This window comes from Boleophthalmus pectinirostris, unplaced genomic scaffold (genome assembly GCF_026225935.1).
Source record: "Boleophthalmus pectinirostris isolate CB_2022bp ecotype Guang Dong unplaced genomic scaffold, ASM2622593v1 HiC_scaffold_1, whole genome shotgun sequence".
Classification (NCBI taxonomy): domain Eukaryota; kingdom Metazoa; phylum Chordata; class Actinopteri; order Gobiiformes; family Gobiidae; genus Boleophthalmus; species Boleophthalmus pectinirostris.
In genome coordinates, this window is record NW_026570970.1 from 33,713,195 (window position 1) to 33,733,157 (window position 19,963).

At 39.2% G+C, this 19,963-nt stretch overlaps 2 protein-coding genes across 2 annotated transcripts in view; one reads left to right on the forward strand and one right to left on the reverse strand.

Annotated features, from left to right (window-relative positions):
- The window catches only part of tgfbr2l (transforming growth factor beta receptor-like), a 53,891-nt gene that overhangs the window by 2,591 nt on the left and 31,337 nt on the right, over nt 1-19,963 (reverse strand). Inside the window, exons 2-7 of the mRNA XM_020927851.2 lie at nt 12,405-12,558; nt 5,996-6,207; nt 3,943-4,676; nt 2,084-2,221; nt 1,364-1,505; nt 262-389 (exon numbers count right to left, since the gene is read on the reverse strand). Of these exons, the coding sequence (XP_020783510.2) occupies nt 262-389; nt 1,364-1,505; nt 2,084-2,221; nt 3,943-4,676; nt 5,996-6,207; nt 12,405-12,558 (1,508 nt within the window). The remainder of the gene's footprint in view (nt 1-261; nt 390-1,363; nt 1,506-2,083; nt 2,222-3,942; nt 4,677-5,995; nt 6,208-12,404; nt 12,559-19,963) is intronic.
- LOC129407889 (purine nucleoside phosphorylase LACC1-like) overlaps nt 14,043-19,963 on the forward strand; it is an 11,706-nt gene continuing 5,785 nt past the window's right edge. Inside the window, exon 1 of the mRNA XM_055150452.1 lies at nt 14,043-14,174. Within this exon, the coding sequence (XP_055006427.1) occupies nt 14,043-14,174 (132 nt within the window). The remainder of the gene's footprint in view (nt 14,175-19,963) is intronic.

Sequence of the window (19,963 nt, forward strand, 5' to 3'; positions counted from 1 at the left end):
AATGACAAATGCCTGAATCATGTCCACAAGTGTACTTACAAATAAATACTTTTCAAAAAGCCAAAATGACTCTAACTCATGCTTTTTTGAGAAATTTTGCACATTCAGTCCATCTCAGGCCTCAAAATCCATACTTTCATCATACTTATTTTGAAATGCATGGTGTACCAAGAAGTCATTTAAAAGTGCATGCAAAAGCTCAATAATGCATCAAATAGAAGTCAGTTATACTGTGTATGAAACCATAGGCTGAGTTCTGACCTGGTGCTGTGTCCAGGTTGTGGGGATCTCTGGTCTTCCTCTGTCTCTCAGAACCAGGTCTCTCATACTGTCCACACACGGCTGATCGCACACTTTGGACCCAAACGCAGGCTCGTAGCTCTTCACCTCTGCGAACAACAAGTCGCAATGAAGATAGCAGATAACCTAAAAAAGTGTGCATGCATTCAAAACTAATGAGTAATAAGCAAGCCCGTCAGCAGAAATCTGGGGGGCCCTGGGCAAGAAAGCTCACATAGGGTCAACTCTAATATAAATGAAGAGGCAGAAGTTCCAATTTTGGGCCCCTAAAACCCTGGGGCCCATATCGACAGACCCTTTCGACTCCCCTAGTATTAGTAATAATGAAAAAGTGAAAATACAAACAAAACAGTGTATATCCATGTCATGCAAAACTATTAATGGAAAATATGATTAATGTATTTTTTGGACTATAAATTGCTCCAGAGTATAAGTAACACCAGCCAAAAAATGTGTAATGAAGAAGAAAAAAAATATATAAGTCACCCCGGACTATAGGTCACACTTTTTGGAGGAAATTTCTTTTATAAATTTCATGTCCAGGCTTTGTCTATCCATCCAGTGACTTCCAAGAAAGTTGCATGGTGCATCCTCCCGGTGTCACAAGTTTCTCACTCCAAATTTTCTTTAAGCTGCTCGATTACTGTTTTCAGCTGCATATTTCGCTACTTGCAGCTTGTAAACTGCAAAATATGATTTCATTTTTGGGGGTATTTGTGTCCAGTCTTTTCAGTTGTCTCTATAAGTTTGTTTAAATTTTATATTTTCAGTGGTACAGAAGTAATGGTACGATCGACTGACATAATAGAGACAGGACAGAGGCTCTTTCTGCAGGAGACATGCGCAGTAGAGCCAAGTGACAGTGGTACAGGAGGAACAGGAGCAGCAGATACTGACACACAAGCCTGGAGCGCCCTCTAGTGGCTGTCAGTGTGAAAAATTTTAAAACAGTAGGTTAATGAATCCACTTTAATGAATGCTTTGTAAGTACGTTTAGACTAACTATAATGAAATACGCAATAAAAAACACACAGTAACAAGACATATTATAAAAGAGTGGTACCTCCGATGGCCTGGCAGCGTGAGCCCATCTCCCACAGCACCAGAGCCATAGAGTAAACATCGATCTGTTTGAACGCCTCCAGGTCCTCCAGGTTCACCCGGGACTCCAGAACCTCAGGAGCCATGTACCGTGCCGTGCCAACCTGAACACATATAGTCATTATTCAGAATCTATATATACTGTATATAATTGCATCCGGTAACATCATGCTCTTGTCTAAGTTTTTAATGAACCCTTTAAGAAGCTTTTGGAATATTTTTACCATATTTTTACCATCCTGACTAAAGGTTTTAAGTTTAAGCTTTGACTTTCAGCAAACAAAAATAAAATACACAAAATTCACAGACTGATTTGTATTGCAAGTGTTGATCAAAATCTGTATACTTTTAAAAAACAATATCAGTACATTTTAACTAATTAAGAACACTATCAAAATCTGTGTGAAATACTTTTACTTTTTACTCTTAAAGGACATTTTTAAACAAGTACTTTAATATTTTTACTTAGACTTACGTAGATTTTTTCTCATGTGATAGTTTTACTTGAGTAATTTTTTGCCTCTGTACTTTTACTTAGAGTACTTCTTCCACCACTGGTTTTGACCTCTACAAACTTGAAATTTATGGAATTGTATTAGTTTATTAGTTAGTTAGTTTCAGTCTTCTCTCAAATATTAATGTTCCAGGAGATGTTTAGTCTACTCCTCGTGTGTGGGTTTACCTGTCCACTGTTGGCATAGTCGTCCACGGTGAGGGACATGTCCAGTCTCAAAGCCAAACCGAAGTCACACAGAGCGCAGTCCTGTCTGCTCTTCACCACAATATTACTGCTCTTCAGGTCTCTGTGGGCGATGGGCACCTGCCAAAACAAAACAATACAAAAGTCAATGGCAGGGGTGTCAGATTGGGGGGTACTGTTTACCCAGTGCTCAGAGCAGGGAGGGACCTTTTATAAAAATCTGTTATATCATATAAAGAACATGTAAACGAGCCAAGATGATGATTTGTTCTCAGGGTCCAGAATTTTGTTGTACACCGCTGATAAATGTCACAACAACAGCATCATTTTGACTTTGGTAGTATTTGGAAGCAGAGGAGGGAGAGTGAATGTGTGTTACAGACAGTGGTGGAACATTATGAAATAAAAGTAGTAAAGTACTGTCATTAGTATAAGTAACAAGTAAAAAAAAAGAGGTGTCTGTACTTTACTTAATTACATTTTGAAGAGAATACTTTTTACTTTTACTTCAATACATCAGAGAGCAACTATTTGTACTTTCTACTCCACTACAGTTTTGAACAGGGCTGAAAAGTAAAAGTATTTTTATTATTGTTTGAAACCTGCTGAAAATGCTGAGGGTTTATTTTCAATCAAGGTCATAGTTTGTGAAAATAAAAATATACAATTAAAAACAGCTCAAGTAACAAAATTGAGTACCATATTTTTCGGACTATAAGTGTTACCTTTTTCATGGTTTGGGTGTTTCCTGCAACTTATACTCAGGTGCAACTTATATATTAAAATTTTCACACTGACAGCCTCGAGAGGGCACTCTAGTCTTTTGTGTCAGTATCAGCTGCTCCTATTACTCCTGTACCACTGTCAATTGGCTCTACTGCACATCTCCAGCAGAAAGAGCCTCTGTCCTGTCTGTATCTTGTCAGTTGATCGCACCATTACTTCTGTACCACTGAACATTTTAAATTTAAGTGACTTCAGTGACACCGAAACCATCCTGTCAGGATTCAGAAAGACCGGGATAATTCTAACTGTATCTGATGCTGAGTCTGATGACAGCTACACAGAAGAGGACGCGGTGCTGTGTTTACCTCTGGAGTTCGTGGAGTTGCTCAGAAGTGACACAGAGGATGAAGAATTGAATGGATTTAGTGATTTGGAGATGGAGAGTTTGTTAAACTTGTTCTGTTGTTTATGTTATAGTTTATCTGAAGAACTGTTCATATGACATTAACAGTCTGTTGTTCTTTCTTCTATTGTTATTACTAGAACTTGACTTTCAAGATGCAAAAGTGTAACTTATAGTCTGGTGTGACTTATATTTTTTTCTTCTTCATTACGCATTTTTTGGCTGGTGCAACTTATAGTCCTGAGGGACTTATAGTCCACAAAATACAATACTTTTTCCACTACTGGGTACAGATAATGTAGAGCACAGGTGTCAAACATAAGGCCTGGGGGCCAGATTCGGCCCTCCAAGACCTTTAATGTGGCCCTTGGGTGATTTTCTACTAAAATATTTAAAATGTTGAAATTGAATTTTTCTTAAAGTTTCAGGTTGTTCATAATATTATAATATTATAATCAGAAGAGTTCATCAATTAAAAAATATTTCTGTAATAGTTTTGCGTTTCTCTGCACAAATATTTATTGTCATTTTTGGGGTATATATGCCATGAGTTTTCTGATCCAGCCCCTTTGGGATCAAAGTAGGTTGGATACGGCCCCCGGACCAAAATGAGTTTGACACCTCTGATGTAGAGGAAGCAGAGGAGAGGGTGAGACAGAGCAGAAGATGGAGTTTGAAGCATATTTTTAAAACTTGAAACCTGTCTATTTACCTTGGGGACCCCTGTTGGCGTAGTATCACTGTGAAGATGCGCTAACCCTTTCGCAACGCTGCTGCCCATCAATATCAGCTCCTCCCAGTTTAGTGTATTCTCAGTCAGAAACTCCTGCAGATTTCCAAGACTGTGATAGGCCAGAACCAGCCAGTACTTCCTGTGGGCGTGTCCTGGCCCGCCCCTTTCCTCCGCAGCCAAAAAAGTCACTATATTTTCATGCTGGACTTTTGGATCTGAGAAAATCGAACATTCGTTTCTCCATGACGCGTACTCCATGGCGGGGAAAACTTTGACAGCTACCGTTTCGTGAGAATTCGTTTTGTCGCTTTGAACCAATCGACCTTTCCACACTTCTGCAAATCGACCTTTTCCAACCAAAGTCTCCAGTTTAATCGGTAGAGGCGTCGTCAGCTTTCCTTGCCATTCGATAACATCTCTAATACCGTTGTTGATAACTGGTATTTTTGCATTGGAGTCTTCGATCTGTTGTAAAGAATTGGTGACGCTTTCCCCACACTCCGCTTGGCGTCCACAGGGAGGGTCCAGGGCTTGATACAGCTCGTGGGGGGGTTTGGCGGGCCACTCGGGGCGCGCTGGAGGGCCCGGTTTGCCAAAGCGGCGAGTGCGGTAGATGTAAAAGGCCATGGAAGCGACTAAAGCTACTAAAACAGGAGGCACCAGGCTCACCAGGACCACGGGGATCACCTCTTTACTCTGCAGCTTTGAGAAACCTGCAAGATAACAGACAAAGCATAAATTAAAGGGCCTCTGTTACTCTATTATTATGTTCTAATGTTGTTTCCTCATTAGGGATGTAACAATAATCGAAATATTCTGATATCGTATCATCAGAAGTCTCACAGTAATATCGTGGGTCATCACAATATATCGAATCTCAAGTGTCTTTGCCTAATTTCATTGTTTTAGTGCTGCAACAGCTAAAAAACTATATAGACCATGATCCTTTGCTCTGTTTCAGTCCAAACAACACGCTGAAATAACTGTTATGATGCCCTTTCAAATCTTAATTATTTGGATTGCGATGAAAGAAAAGTAGCATACTTAAAATTATTATTTTTTATCTTTTTTTTTTTCCCTCCACAGAATTTCACAATAAATATCGTACGGTGAGAAGGGAGTGGTTCCAAATCATAAAAATTTTAGGGCTGGGCAAAAATGAAAATGAAAATTGGGGTAGGGGGTTGCGACGAAGCAATTGACTGTGCGGCGGTGCCCCCAAAAGCACTTGGTGTCAAACGCTGTGTGTTTATGTGCGTGTGTGGAGTGACACGTTGCATCTCATGTGGTCGCCCAAAGCCTCGCTCCACTTGTTTCATTGAACGATTTGCATCAACGGAGTGTATTGCATTTAGTTGGTATTTTAGACTCGTGAAACTCTGGTGATAAGACAGTTCAGTGTTGCAGTGTTACAAATGACTTTGTTTGTGTTGACTGCACCGTTTAAAGAACTTTAAAATGAAAATGACCATGTAAAAGTTCCTCACCCTTCTCCATGTTTGTTTATCCTGTTTTCTTTCTCTCTGTTTTCTGTGAGCGCCGCAGCAGTAAGCAACATTCTAGACTCGCTCAAGATGGACTTTTTCAAAATAAAAGCCAGTGAGCAACAGATGTTTATAATACAAAAATAAATAATAAAAACTGCTTTAAGGAGAGAAAAATAATTATCGGCGATAATTAATTACTTAGTTAATGTAAAATGAATGCGTTAACATGCCCGGCCTTAAAACATTTCAATGACATGTTTTGACATGTATGACCTGGAGTCTGAATTTGTTCAATAAAGACGCAAGTACAGAACAGTGGGCAGGGATAGGGGGTAGGTGAAAGTGGGAATTGTCACTCAAGCCTTGTGCAGGACAATAAAGGATTATTTAAAGATGCATACAACTTGAAATACAACTCTAGGCTTAAAGGTCAGGGCACAATTTTCCATGACATGTCCCCTTTAATATCATTGATCCCAAATGCTCCAAAACATTTTAGCAAACTCACTTTCATCCCTGTTCTAAAGTTGACAGTATGAGTTTACCATTGGCTCCTTTATCAAAGATGAGTCTGTCGTTGCATTCGTGCTCTCCTTTGCAGCCGCAGACCATCATAGCGCCCTCTGCTGTTGGCTGAGAAACCATGTGACATTCTCTGGAGCTGACATTCAGGAGCACGGCTTGGTCCACGCCCTCTAGTGGCACAGCCGGGTGATGACACATGGTCTGCACAGTCATGGTCTCGTTGGATTTCCTCCTAAATAAAGAAAAAAAATCCATCAAACTTATGGTTCATTGAGTATGACAATCTCATCAAAAATCACACATTTTGTCACAGGATCAGAACACGATTTTTCATTTTCACTAATCACCAAAAGTTAATAAGAAAGAATGCATTTGGAAAACGCAACAAAACGCTTAAGTACCTATCTTAAAGACCCTATATTACACAAAATTGCCTTTTGTGAGTTTTAAGAGCCATGTCAAAAACATTCCCAGAGCTGTGTTTTGTTTGATTCATGCATGTTTCAGTAAGCTTGCAAAAGGATGGGCGATATCTCGATATTTTAAATATATCGAGATATTTTTTAAACATGAACTGGATTCTGACATATCGTATATATCAATATAATGCTTAGAATTAATTGATTTCACAGGTTCGCATATTGGCCTTCTCCGTGCTTTCCCCGCCTCCTTGCTTTTGTTACACTGCAAAAAATTAAATCTAGTCAAGTTCAGATGACTTGAATTAAGAAAGTTTGATCATGATTTAGGTAAATTTCATTTGACAAGTAAAATTATCTGTGAGTGGAACAAGACTTTTTGTAGTTAAAATATGAAAATACATTTGGAAACAATTAAAATCAGAAAAACAACAACTTTTTGCACTTAAAATAAGAAACAAAATTGAATGTTGCTTGAATTAAAGTTATTAAACTGTTACTACTTTCGTAATTTAAGTCAATTTTAACTTACCTTGAATTTAAGTATCCCTGTGTTGTGCACATATAAAAGAATGTTGTATCAAACTTTATATATATGCTTTATATGTTGTAAACTGCTGCAAAAACTTGTACAATAGTGTTTGGATACGTTCGATTTGATCTGAGCAATGGCTTGTGGGATGCCTCAAAGCTCCTTACTGCTGGTTAATAACATGGACCTATTAAAATACATTTGGCATATTTGTTTTTGCAGTAGTTTGGGGGGGTTATTTTTCCTGTACAAATATCGAGATATATATATCGTATATCGAGATATAGCAAAATATATCAAGATATATTTTTTGCTCCATATCGCCCAGCCCTAACCCTGCATCATTAGTGATCCAGATGATTGTAGTGAAAATGTGTAGAGTTTAAAAACACAGTGGAGAGCTTCCTGTAATAACAAGTGTTTACTGTTTGAGAGAAGAACTCAGCCTAAATCTGCAGAGTTTGTGTGTTAAACATGTGTGAATGAAACAAAACACAACTCCAGGTATGTTTGTGATGAGGAAACTACATTATAACATAGAAGATTAGTCTAATTGTCAAAAATCTGAGCTGGTAATTTGTTGAAACTATACATAATATAAAGTGAAGTATCTGAGGGTTTCAGAGTGATGAAAAATCCTGGAACAGTTTGAATTTTGGAAAAGTAAAAACCGCCAAAGCTTCTCGATGTGACCAAAACCAAAACAGCCTTTTATGGGGTGAAAAAGCAGAAGAATATTCACTAAGGGGAAATTAAAGGAAAGTTGTGGTGTAGTGATTGCGGTTGCTGGGTAAATCTGCTGAACTTTGGCCTAAATAAAAAGCAAACCGGGGCCGTAAGTTGCCCTGGTTCTGCTCTGGTTCAGCTGTCTCTTATCACCGAGGCCTGGGAGGGTCTGATCCACAGGAAATGAGATGGGGACTCCCAGAATCCACCCACCAGCGCAACACAAGCAGGCAGTAAGCAAGACTCTGCAAGAAAGAGCTACTACAGGAATATAATGGAAAACATATGTGTATTTGTGCAAAGCAAGCGAGTTTGGAGAAAGCACTACAGGGCGGTTTAGTCATCCGCAAAAACAAAAACTGACTTGAAAACACAACACATCAAAAGACTCTATATTTGATTTGTATTGTCTTAAAAGCTAAAAAAACAAACAAAAGGAGTTCATTGTAAACAGTTTGTAGAGGTCCAAAGTTATCCCTCACTTACCGTACGCATTCTGAGCATCCACATTATTCACGGTTTTGAGTTTATAAGAGCTTTTCACTTATTTTGACCTAAGTCAGTTTTGCTCAAGTACACGGTTTAAAGATTAGAAGCAAATTTAGACTAAAAATGGACTAGACCGCGATTAATCCAGGACTAAGCGAGCGTTCACACATTTGTAGACTTGTTTTGTGGTTGTTCTAGTCCTGGTCTAGTCCAAATTGAGTTCTGCTGATTCCCAGTTGTGATGTGACTGTGTGAATGCGCCTTAAACACGACTAAATCAAAGTGGACTGTATAGCAGAACTGGAGTGGGATCAAACCAGGATCAAGTTAGAACTCACGGACTTACACTTGGATAATTTATCTTCATTATCAATCAAAAATAGGGGTGTAACGGTGCATGTATTCGTGCCGAACCGTGACGTTGGGTTCGGTGCAGGGCTGTGTGCGAATGAGTCTGTGCAATTTGTGTCAAAGTTGTTCATTTAGTCTTCTTATGTACTTTAACTTCTTGGGTTCTTTGTAAAGGCAATTCAGAACTGTCTCCGGTGTTGGTGGTGACGTATATCAGCTGTTGTTACTAGTTCTGAAGATGGTTTGCAGCAAGCAGCCGAAACATGTCAACAAGGTAAATACACTTTACTGTATTGTCTTTAAAAAGAACCCAAGAAGTTATCGTGCAGTTTGTGTGTGTTTACATTCCTCTACTACTACTTCTACAGCTACACGGAAGGCTCGGCTCTTTAATATTCATGAGGGAACTTGTCTGTGACTGCAGCAGCTGTTTCCCACAGTGCTTTATAGTTAGTGATGGCATGTTTTTTTTTTGTGTTAGTTAAAGGACAAACAAGCTTCATGTAAGGAATAGGAGAAGTCTGTTATTTCCTAAAATTATGTTAAGGGATGTTTGTGGACCCCAATAGACCATTTGTTGTTGCTAAAGTTAAGTTGTCACAGTACACCTTTACGACTACAGTTGTTGCTTGACCATGTATTGATCAGTCTGTTTGACATGAGCCTCACACCTGTTGTTTACCACCAGTGTCGTTGCATGTCGGCAGTAGAGCCAGAGCTCTGTGTGTTTGTATTGAACCTTCAGAAAACGCTCTTGTGGTCCTCACTTCTTTTCTTATACAGCAACCAGAAAGTCATGATATCAGTTAGGGCGGCCGCCTTGACAACAATTGCCCCGCGCTTTGACTATGACCTTCGTGAATCCTCGCAAAACTACAGTCGTCGCGCCCTGGTCCTCACTTTCGCCTTTTGCTGGCATCGTATTTTCAACTGTTGGGGACGTTGTAACTGCAGCAGATCTGCACTTACTGCAGACACTGTGAAGTTGTCAAGTTGTTTTTTTCTTACCAAAAATATGAAGATTGAGTAAAAGTTCATGCTGGAACTGTTAGTGCTGCGCGTTACTTTTTTGAAAAGTTTTGTTTACTGTTTACAAGAAATTCATTTTTATAACATTTCATACATTTGTTACTTATTTGAGAATATTTTATTTAACTTATTAGTATTACCAAGCAGCTCTTTGCATTTATTTAATTTTCCCGTTTGTATAATGTTAAAACAAATTGTTGGTTTAAAAAAAACACAAATAAACAACAAGTAAATAGTTTTGCATTTTGTTCTCAAACTGTACTGAAAATGAACCAAAACATGACCTCAAAACCGAGAGCGTGATTTTCGTCTATCATTACACCCCTAATCAAAACCAAACACAAAATAAAAATATGAATAGATATAATGCCTTTGTCAAAGTTTTAAGGTGCACTGTGTCACTTTTCCACCACCTTCTTGTCTCCATGGAGATGTTATTGCTTTGTCTGTTCCAGAAGTAGATACTGAATTTATTTTTTGGCATTGTTGGAGACAAGCAGCCAGTGTGACCAGGCCGAAGTCAGGTCAGGCACCACCCTCACAGTAACAGTGTTTTTCCAGTGTATTTTAATCTTCATAAAAGAACCTGTCATTGATGAAGAGCATGAAGACCTATACTGTGTGGGTTAGTCTTGGTCTAGTCCTGATTTGGCCCTGTTTCAGTCCTGGTTGAGTTCTGGTTTAGACCTGCAGCTTGCGGTCCCACACGAAAGCTGCATCAGCACTTTTTTTCATTAGGATATTCAGGGTTTGTTTGAAGTTCAAGTTGCGGTTGTTGTCCCTGAAATGGGCCCCTTCTTAGTTTCAGCTCTGGAAAACTCGAGAGAAAACACAACTCAAGGGAGGAAACTTTAAGATACAGAGAGAAAGAGAGAGGGAGGAGGAGAGAGAGAGAGAGAGAGAGAGGGAGGAGAGAGAGAGAGAGGGAGGAGGAGAGAGAGAGAGAGAGAGAGGAGGGAGGGAGAGAGAGAGGAGGGAGAGAGAGAGAGGAGAGGGAGAGAGAAGAGAGAGGAGAGAGAGGAGAGAGAGAGAGAGAGAGAGGAGGAGAGGAGAGAGAGAGAGAGAGAGAGAGGGAGGGAGAGGGAGAGAGAGAGAGAGAGAGAGAGAGGAGAGAGAGAGAGAGAGAGAGAGAGAGGAGGGACGGTGGGAGAGAGAAAGAGAGAAGGGGGATACAAAAAGAAAGGAGGGAGAGAGAGGGAAAGAAAGAGAGAGGAGAGAGGGATGCAGAAAGAGAGAGGAGAGAAAAAGAGGGAGGGGGAGGGGAGAGAGAGAAAGACAGTGGGGAGAGAAAAAGAGGGGGAGAGAGGGGGAGGGAGAAAAAAGAGATAGGGGCAGAGGTGAGAGAGGGAGAGAAAGGAGGGGGAAGAGAGAAAGAGAGAGAGAGAAAGAGGGGAGGAGAGAGAAAGGGGAGAGGGAGAGAGACAGTGGGGAGAGAGAAAGAGAGCGGGGGGAATACAGAAAGAGAGAGGAGGGAGAGAAAGAGAGAGGAGAGAGAGAAAGAGAGGAGAGAGGGATGCGGAAAGAGAGGAGAGAAAGAGAAGAAGGGGGGAGAGAGAGAGAGAAAGAGAGAGAGAAAATAAAGACAGTGGGGGGAGAGAAAGGGGGGAAAAGGGGGAAAGCAACAGGGGGAGGAAGAGAGAAAGAAAGAGAGGGCAGAGGAGAGAGAGGGAGAGAAAGGAGGGGGAAGAGAGAGAGGAGAGAGGGAGACAGTGGGGAGAGAAAGGGGGAGAGAGAGGAGGGGGTTGGGAGAGAAAGAGAGAGAAAGAGAGAGGGGAAGGGAGAAAGAGAGAGAAAGAAAATGAGAAAGGGAAAGGGGGAGAGAGAGAGGGAGGGGGCAGGGTATGAGTGATACTTGGGGGATGGAGGAGAGAAAGCGAGAGAGAGCTTTATCCAAACAAAAACAAAGAAAATTATAATGTAAGTGGCAGCAGGGAAAAAGTGATAGTTAAACTTTTCAAACCTGACAACATTTGCCTTTTCACTTGATGTATGATACAGAACTTTGTACACACAGAAAAAGAACTTAAAAGGTCTGAAACAGCACTAAACAAGAACTAAGACAAGACCAGCAATTCTTTATTATTTCTGTCCATTATTTTCCTTCAAGATTTGGACTCAAAACGCTAAGGCAGAGATGTTACCAGGACATTGTCTCTGCACACTGTGACCTGGACTAAACCAGGACGAAACCAGGACTAAACCAGGACGAAACCAGGACTAAACTAGGTCTAAACCAAGTCTAAATCAGGACTAAATCAGGATTAAACCAGAAATAAACCAGGACTAAAACAGCTCTAAACCCGGACTAAATCAGGACTAAACTAGGACTAAATCATTGCTAATTAAACCAGGAATAAAACAAGAATAAATCAGGACTAAACTAGGTTCAAACCAGGACTAAACCAGGGCTAAACTAGAACTAAATCAAGATTAAACTAGGTCTAAACCAGAACCAAACCAGGTCTAAACCAGGCCTAAATCAGGTCTAAACCAGGACTAAATCAGGACTAAACTAGGAATAAACTAGGTCTACACCAGGATTAAACCAGGACCAAATCAGGACTAAACTAGGACTAAATCAGGACTAAAATAGGAATAAACCAGGACTAAACAGGACTAAACTAGGTCTAAACCAGGACTAAACCAGAAATAAAACAGGACTAAAACAAGTCTAAATCAGGACTAAATCAGGACTAGACTACGTCTAAACCAGGGCTAATTAAACCAGGAATAAACCAGGACTAAACCAGGACTTAAACAGGTCTAAACCAGGACTAAATCAGAACTAAACCAGGTCTAAACCTGGAATAAAGCAGGATTAAATCAGGACTAAACTAGGTTCAAACCAGGACTAAACCAGGTCTAAACCAGATCTAAACTCACCATATTGCGATGCAGATCTCCTCGGTGCTGGAGCAGAAGGAGGACAGGCTGCAGTTGCTCACACACACACTGTCTCTGCAGATCGGACTGGACACTTCACACCAGCGACACACGTTGAAGCTCAGGTGAGTGAAGCCCTCCACCGCAAACAAGCCTGACCAAGACACAACATCTGTTACACATTTTAAAATCATAAATTCATTTGTAATTACCAATATCGCGAGGGGTATTTTATGGTATAGCAGCTAACACTTTTATTACATCTGGTAAAGGTTCACTGTAAATATCAATATTTATCTATTTATTATTCAGTTAGTGTTAATTATGCACTGTTTTATTGTAAATAAATATTTTGGCCCGTGACCGAGAAATTAACCACATGACTCTCAATCCTACACAAGCCCCAAAACCATGGATCTATAAGAATATAACAAGAGTAATGAGAAAAATAAGTAATAATGAGAATAAGAATAAAAGTAATTTAAAATTTTTGGGAGTGGCAGCGATCAGAACCAGGGCTGGGTATCATTAAGAAGTTGCCGATACGATACATACCTCGATACATAGGCCACGATACGATACATGTCTCGATACAGTGCATTTTTGATTCGATACGATTCAATAAAAAATAAAGGATAAATCATGGCTGTGATACTAAAAGTCTTTGTTAAACCACTTCTTGCACAAAGTTCTTATGAAACACAAACATTTTAATCATCAAAATGGTGAAAATCAAATGTGTTGCAAATGTGTCGCTTAAGTTCCCTTCCATTAAACAAGCAACAAAACTGTAGCACTGTAACAAAATAATTGAGTAAAATATAAAATAAATACGTAAAATACTACAAATACTCCTGGTGATACATCGATACAGCAGCTCATGATACCGATACTGTATCATCACATTAAATGATACGATATATCGATACTTTGATATTTTTTATGACATTTATATCGTTATTGCCATAAGTCTTGTTTTTGTTTTGCTCTGTTAACTTCAAACTATAAATATTCTTATTACTACACTACAAATTTCTGTATTATTGTAATTCACCAGGGCTCTTCGTCTTCTACTTACTGCACCTTCTCTCACATTATTATCTCATTTGAAGTTTGAGTTTGAAATTTGAGTGCAAAATGTGCTTTAGAGCTGAGTTACACCTTTGAAGAGAGATTACGGCTTTTTCCAACAAAAATGTTACTGAAAATACTGTAAAATAATGCTATTTGAAAGGGACTGTTGTAGCTCCAGCTAAGTAAATTCTTTCTGGTGAGATTGCGTTAAAACAAAGCTCAGATTAAAGTCTATCTTGAGTAACAGCTTCAGACAGAGCAGTGCCTAACAACATCACACCTTCAGAGAATGTTGATGACATCAGCTGCAAAGTATCAGTTAAAAATGCAACTGAACCAAATAAGGATTCATGTTTTATCATACTGCCCAGCCCTATAATTGCATACAGCTTTACTGTATTTTTCAGATTATAAGGCTCACTTCAAAGCCTTTAATTTTCTCAAAAATCGACAGTGTGCCTTATAATCCGATGTGCCTTATGTATTAATTCTGGTAATGCTTACTGACCTCGAATCGATTTTATGTAGTAGATGGAGCCCAAAAATCTGTCAAAATATTTTAGTATGACTTTGGTAAAATACGAATCCGCACCACTTGATGGACTGTCGGAGCATTACAGCTACCGAAGTCAGGAGCCACGAATCTGCCAATGGATCGTGGATGCCTGGGCTAGGGATCAGCCTCAAGTGTCGTCCGTTTGTTTTGCTTAATGCGTCTTATAATCCAATGCACCTCATGTATGAACATAGACGAGAGAATTTAACATTACTGATATTGCGCCTTATAATCCCGTGTGCCTTATAGTCCGAAAAATATGGGTACTCAAACAGGAATTTCTGTAGCTTTAAATCAACAGCTTTCTCTCAAGAACTCTTTGAAGTGTCTCCTTTATCGCTGTAAACATATTAAATTTCCAGTCCACACGCGCTCATAAAACACAAGCCTTCATCCACCCACTGCCTCATAACTACATTCAATATTCACATAAACTGCTTTGTATAGAATCTAAAGCACTTTAATACTATCTACACCTTCAGCAAGGACTCAGAAATAAAGGAAACAAAACTAGTCTGAAGCAGAACTGAATCCAGATCCAAACATGGTCTACATCAGATTTAAAAGTGCAACTTTTCTGGCGGAGTATCCTTCAAATGCTTTTGTTATTGTTTTGTCTGGAATGTTTCACAGTACAGCTTTAAACCTTTCTATCTTCATGGAGACTAAACCAGACCAAGTTACAGGTCAGATCTGTGGAGAGGCGATCCTGCTCACAGTCAGTCTAGGTATGTTTGAGTGATAAAACCACCTGTAATTGAATAAATGTAAGGTAGAGCTGTTTAATGTCATACTGTGGAACATTCCAGGCAGAGCAATGACATCTCCAGGGAAACAAGTCGGTTCTATGGTTCAAGTCCATTTCTAGAACTGGTTTTGCCTTTGCCTGTGATCCAGAATACACATGCTGAATCAGTATATTGACTTATCGTTCAATACATGAAAGCAAAACGATGGTCGTTGCACCCAGGTCCTCACTTTCGCTGTTCGCCAGCACAGAATCTCTGCCCCCCCAATTTTCCCATTTATATAATGTTAAAACAAATAGTTTAATAAACACACAATTAAACAACAAGCAGATGGTTTTGCATTTTGTTCTCATACTGTACCAAAAACGAACCTAACTGTGACCTCATATCAAACTGTGATTTTTGTGTGACATTACACCCCTAGTATAGTTATATTTACAGTATATTTAAAAATGTGTTTACTGGGATTCTCCTTCTTTGTTCCATTTGCATAAAGAAGTTTCAGTATTATCGTTTATTGCAATATTTCTCTGTAGCGAGATATCATGCTTCAAAATGTGTTGTGTGACAGGACTGTCTGAGTCTGGTTAGCGCGGTGAATCTCCCAGCTTTCAGATAAGTGTGAATGACAGGTGGATTAGCCAATCAGGAACAAGCATGGTCAGTCAATATCAACACAAATATGGCTACTTATGAGGAAAAAAGAAAGGGAAAAAAATCTATCATACGGAACTGAAAAACAATGTGGATTTCTGCAGATTGAATAAGTGAAGCCCAGTACTTTGTTAATAATGCTGTATGTAACTTTTTGGTTTGGGGGTCCATCACCTGCTTGTTTCTACGAATATGCCATTGCTCTGCCTCGAATGTTCCAGAGTATGACATTATGCAGCTCTACTTTACATTTATTCAATTACAGGTGTTTTTTTTAGCTTAAAAATACACAAAAACAGGTATTCTGACTGTGAGCGGGGTCGCCTCTCTCCACAGATCTGACCCATAAGCATTTAACGGAAACTCCGCCGGAAAAGTTACACAATGCACTTTTAATCTGAGGTGAAAGGGACATCATTTTGTCTGTAAATAATAGATGACCAATGAGCTCCTTCATTTTAAATATGTCACTGAAAAAAGGAATCGGATTGGACGATGATGTTTGACTCGAGACGTATGTAAGAATGTGTACAAAAATACAGAGAACTATGATTCTGGATATGCTTATAGTCCTAGTAAATCCATAATGATCCCCAGTTTTCCTCGGCTTTTAAATCTCAGTTTAGTCCTTTTCTTCTCTGATACGTTCGGGCCGTTTATCAGCCCAGACACGGCTTTTGAATCACTGTGTACGTTTGAGAGCGGGTCGAGAGAAATGCAGCTGAAATGCATATGTGAGTTGTTTGCCTCCAGAAATAAATTAAAGCCAGAACTGCGCTACAAAATATGAGCCAAGTGAGCAGCCAAAACCACGCCCTCTAAGGATTATGGGAAATCTTGGAGACGCAGCCCATACCGCACAGTAAAAAGCTGCCTGAACCGACTCACTGTAAACTCACTGTTTACAAGTGGAACTGGTTTAGGGGAGCGTTGGTACATAGCTGTTTGCTGACTGTATTTTCTTATACATTTGCATCAAAAAGTGCAAAATAACTGAAATGAACAGAAGACAAATGCAGAAAAAGCCAAGTTTCGAAATGATACTTTGCAGAGACATCACGCTGGGGAGTCTACATGTATGTCTATGGCAGAATGTTACCAATAAACACATTAGCGCATTCAACCGAAAAGTGAGTATTGAGAAAATGAGTATTTAATTGCAATGTATTTTTATTTTAGTTTGTTCGTTTTTAAATGTAATTCGAAATTTGTAGATAATGGTTCAGTTTTTAGCAAGTTTTTAGTAATTTGTGTCCCAGCTGCCGATGTGTGACATTCAATACCGGTCAAAAGTTTTAGAACACCATATTTTTTCCAATTTTAAGTTTACTGTTGACCAAAACGTATTCTAAACTTTAGATTGATGAAAGTGTCCACCTTTGGCAGATAGAACAGCTGAACACACTCGTGGTTCATTCTTTTTACAATAGAAATCAAATATTGTGCAGAAAGGTCTTCCCAAGTCTGTTGCAGAAGTTTCGATAAATGTGTGGCACTTGCAGGTTGCTTCACTCTTCTGTCCAGTTCATCCCAAACCAGCTCGATGGGGTTTAAGTCTGGACACTGTGCCGGACACTCCATGTTTTCAAGTTTACCATCTTGTTCTTTTTTCCTGAGGTAGTTCAAGCTCTTCACTGGACTTGCACGACTTCAATTGCAATAAAGAACTGGAAAAATTCGGGTTTTCTGAAACTTTTGACCTGTAGTGTATCTGGCAGCTCGGACTTACGGGCACATACACCTGCAGCATGATTTATTGAGCTTTTCAGCCCCATCATTTAGGTAAATGATGGATAAATCCAAGAAAAGAAAAGTTTCTGAAGAACACAGAACGTTTAATGCTACGTGGTCAGATTCACGCACGCTCCAGTACACTCGATAAAATGATGACGGAACACAGAGGCAGATGGTTTTTGGTTCACTGCAGGAGGATAATTTAAGTTTAGATTTTTATTTCCTACGAACTCAACTAGACATTGACTATTTCATTTGAAAATAAGCATCAACCAAGTGTCTTTTTTTGGAATTCAAAATCTTTTTGTCACATGCAGAAATAAAATTCTGTGTTCTCTGTAGCATTTCACTGATTTCATAAATGCAACACACTATAGTCTTTCATAAAGAGCAGACAGGTTAAAAAAAAAATTATAATAAAGATATGCAGTGTTCTTCTCATTTTAGAGCTTGTTTACACGAGAATGCTTGCGGGTAAAAACAACAAAATATTTTAGCGGAAGTGCCTTTTGTTTAGATGGTGATGGCGTTTTTGGGGCTTAAAAATGCAAAAATCTGAAACCACCCTCCAGAGTGAAAAAGTTGAATAGGCTCCACTGTAGTGTTTCTGTCTACACTGCCCAAGACACAAAACTCTGGTCAGATCTGCTCAGGTCGTGTACGTGTTTACGTCACATACAGTACACAGAAACAAACATCAGATGACATGCGTACCCAATCAAATTCCACACACTTTTGCTTTAACGTATGCACGCAGATTTCCTCCCAAAAAAGCTCATCTAAATGCGGAATAAAAAGTGAAGACGCCACACCACTTTTACGTCTTCTGTTCAGACCCTCATCATATAAACGTAGCCTTAAAGTCGATGGGTTTTGTGGCTCCGGGTGTTTTCTTTTCTGTGGGAGACGCTCCGAATGGCTCTTTGAGTATTTAAATTTGCTGACCACTGAGAAAACTCAAGAAAAAAAAAAACAAAATGGATTTAAACAGCACATTTTCAGCAGCCCGGATCAATGCAGAAGGTTTATGGCCCCATGAGGTGAGCATAGTGACTAATTGAAAAGCTGGTGGCAAAGCTTGCTTGCTTGCTTGCAACTGTATTGTTATTTGAGAGGGATGTCACAAGTAGTCAGTTAAAACAAAGCTCATATTCAATCTTGAGTAACAGAGCTTCAGACAGAGCAGTGCCTACAGTTAGTATCGCACCCCCAGGGAATGTTTACGATCAGACGCAAAGTAAGAAAGTATGAATTTAATTAAAAACAATCAAAAAACAAACAAACAAACAAAAATTCATATCAGACAATATTAAGGGTGTGCAAATATATAAAAATATAAATATATAGTATTGTTTAATGTGATGATTATTGAGTTTTTTTGGGGGTTTTTTTTGTATATTTTACTAAATTTAATTGTTACAGTTTTACAGTTTTATTGTTTGTTCAGAGGAAGTGACTCATTTGACATTTTCACTGTTTTGATCATTAAAATGTTTGTGATTCATATGAACTTTGCACAAGAAGAGGTTTAACAAAGACTTTTAGTAGCACAGTCATGATTTAACTTTTAGTTTTAATTGAACCGTATCGAATCTATTTGAAATATGTCGTATCGAATCAAAAGTGCACTGTATCGGGATATGTATCGTATCGTGGCCTATGTATCAAGGTATGTATCGTATCAGCAACTTACAACAACAATACAACTACAATATACTCATCTTCCAATTACATCACAACTGAAATTATCATTGAAAAATCACTCACAATGATCAAAAAGAAGTCATTAGGGGGAAAAAGAAAGAAAAAAAAAGTGAATAGAAATCATACAAATAAAAGAATAAAACTGTGTCTAAATTGATGGCCTGTAGTGAATAGTGAACTTGTGAAGGCCTATTAAACACCCATTATCTCCAGTTGAACAAAGGCCAGTGTGTGAGCTGTGGATCTGAGGACACTGGAGAACACAGAGGCTGGTACTCTCAAAATGTGCTCGGGTTTTATGTGGGCCAGTGGACACAAGACTGCACAACTCAGTGACTTAAAGCGCATTTGACAGATTCATATATTTTTCCAGTTCTGACTTGGTTTGATGGGATTGGATGTGTGGTCAGTTTGTGAAGAAAAGTTGTAAAAGTAGGAAAAGGAAGTGTCATCAAACGTCATCAGTTCCATCCAAAATGCAAGGAAGGCATTTTTTATTGACCGTTTAAACATTGATTTAAAGGTGCATTGTGTAACTGTTCTGGTAGAGAGTTGTTATTCATTTGTCTGGGATGTTTCACAGTATGGCTTTAAACCTTCCTATCTTGTCGACCAAACCAGACCAAGTTACAGGTCAGATCTGTGGAGAGGCAGCCACACTGACAGTCAGAATTCCTGTTTTGTAGGAGTTTTTGAGCTATACAACCACTTGTATCTAAGGCCCCGTCCACACTAGTACACATTTGAGTAGTTTTCGTTGCGGATGCAGTGTTTGTTCACACTAATCCGATTGAAAACAGCTCCAGAGATAGAATGATCTGGTGCTGCCACCTCCCACGAATTTATCTGAGTACGGATTTGATCCGGCACTGTGTGGATGCCTGAAAATGTTGATACGCTGATGTAGGTCTGCTGCGAAGTAATTCACCGCCAAAATGCTAAGAGGCTAGAATATATATCCATTCATATATACGGTCTGTGTGTACGACCTGCAGATGTTTAATCTCTGAAAAGTTTCACATGAACCATCTCCAACGCGACAGAAGCACAGAACAGACTCACCATCAGCAGAACACCCCTCTGTCACA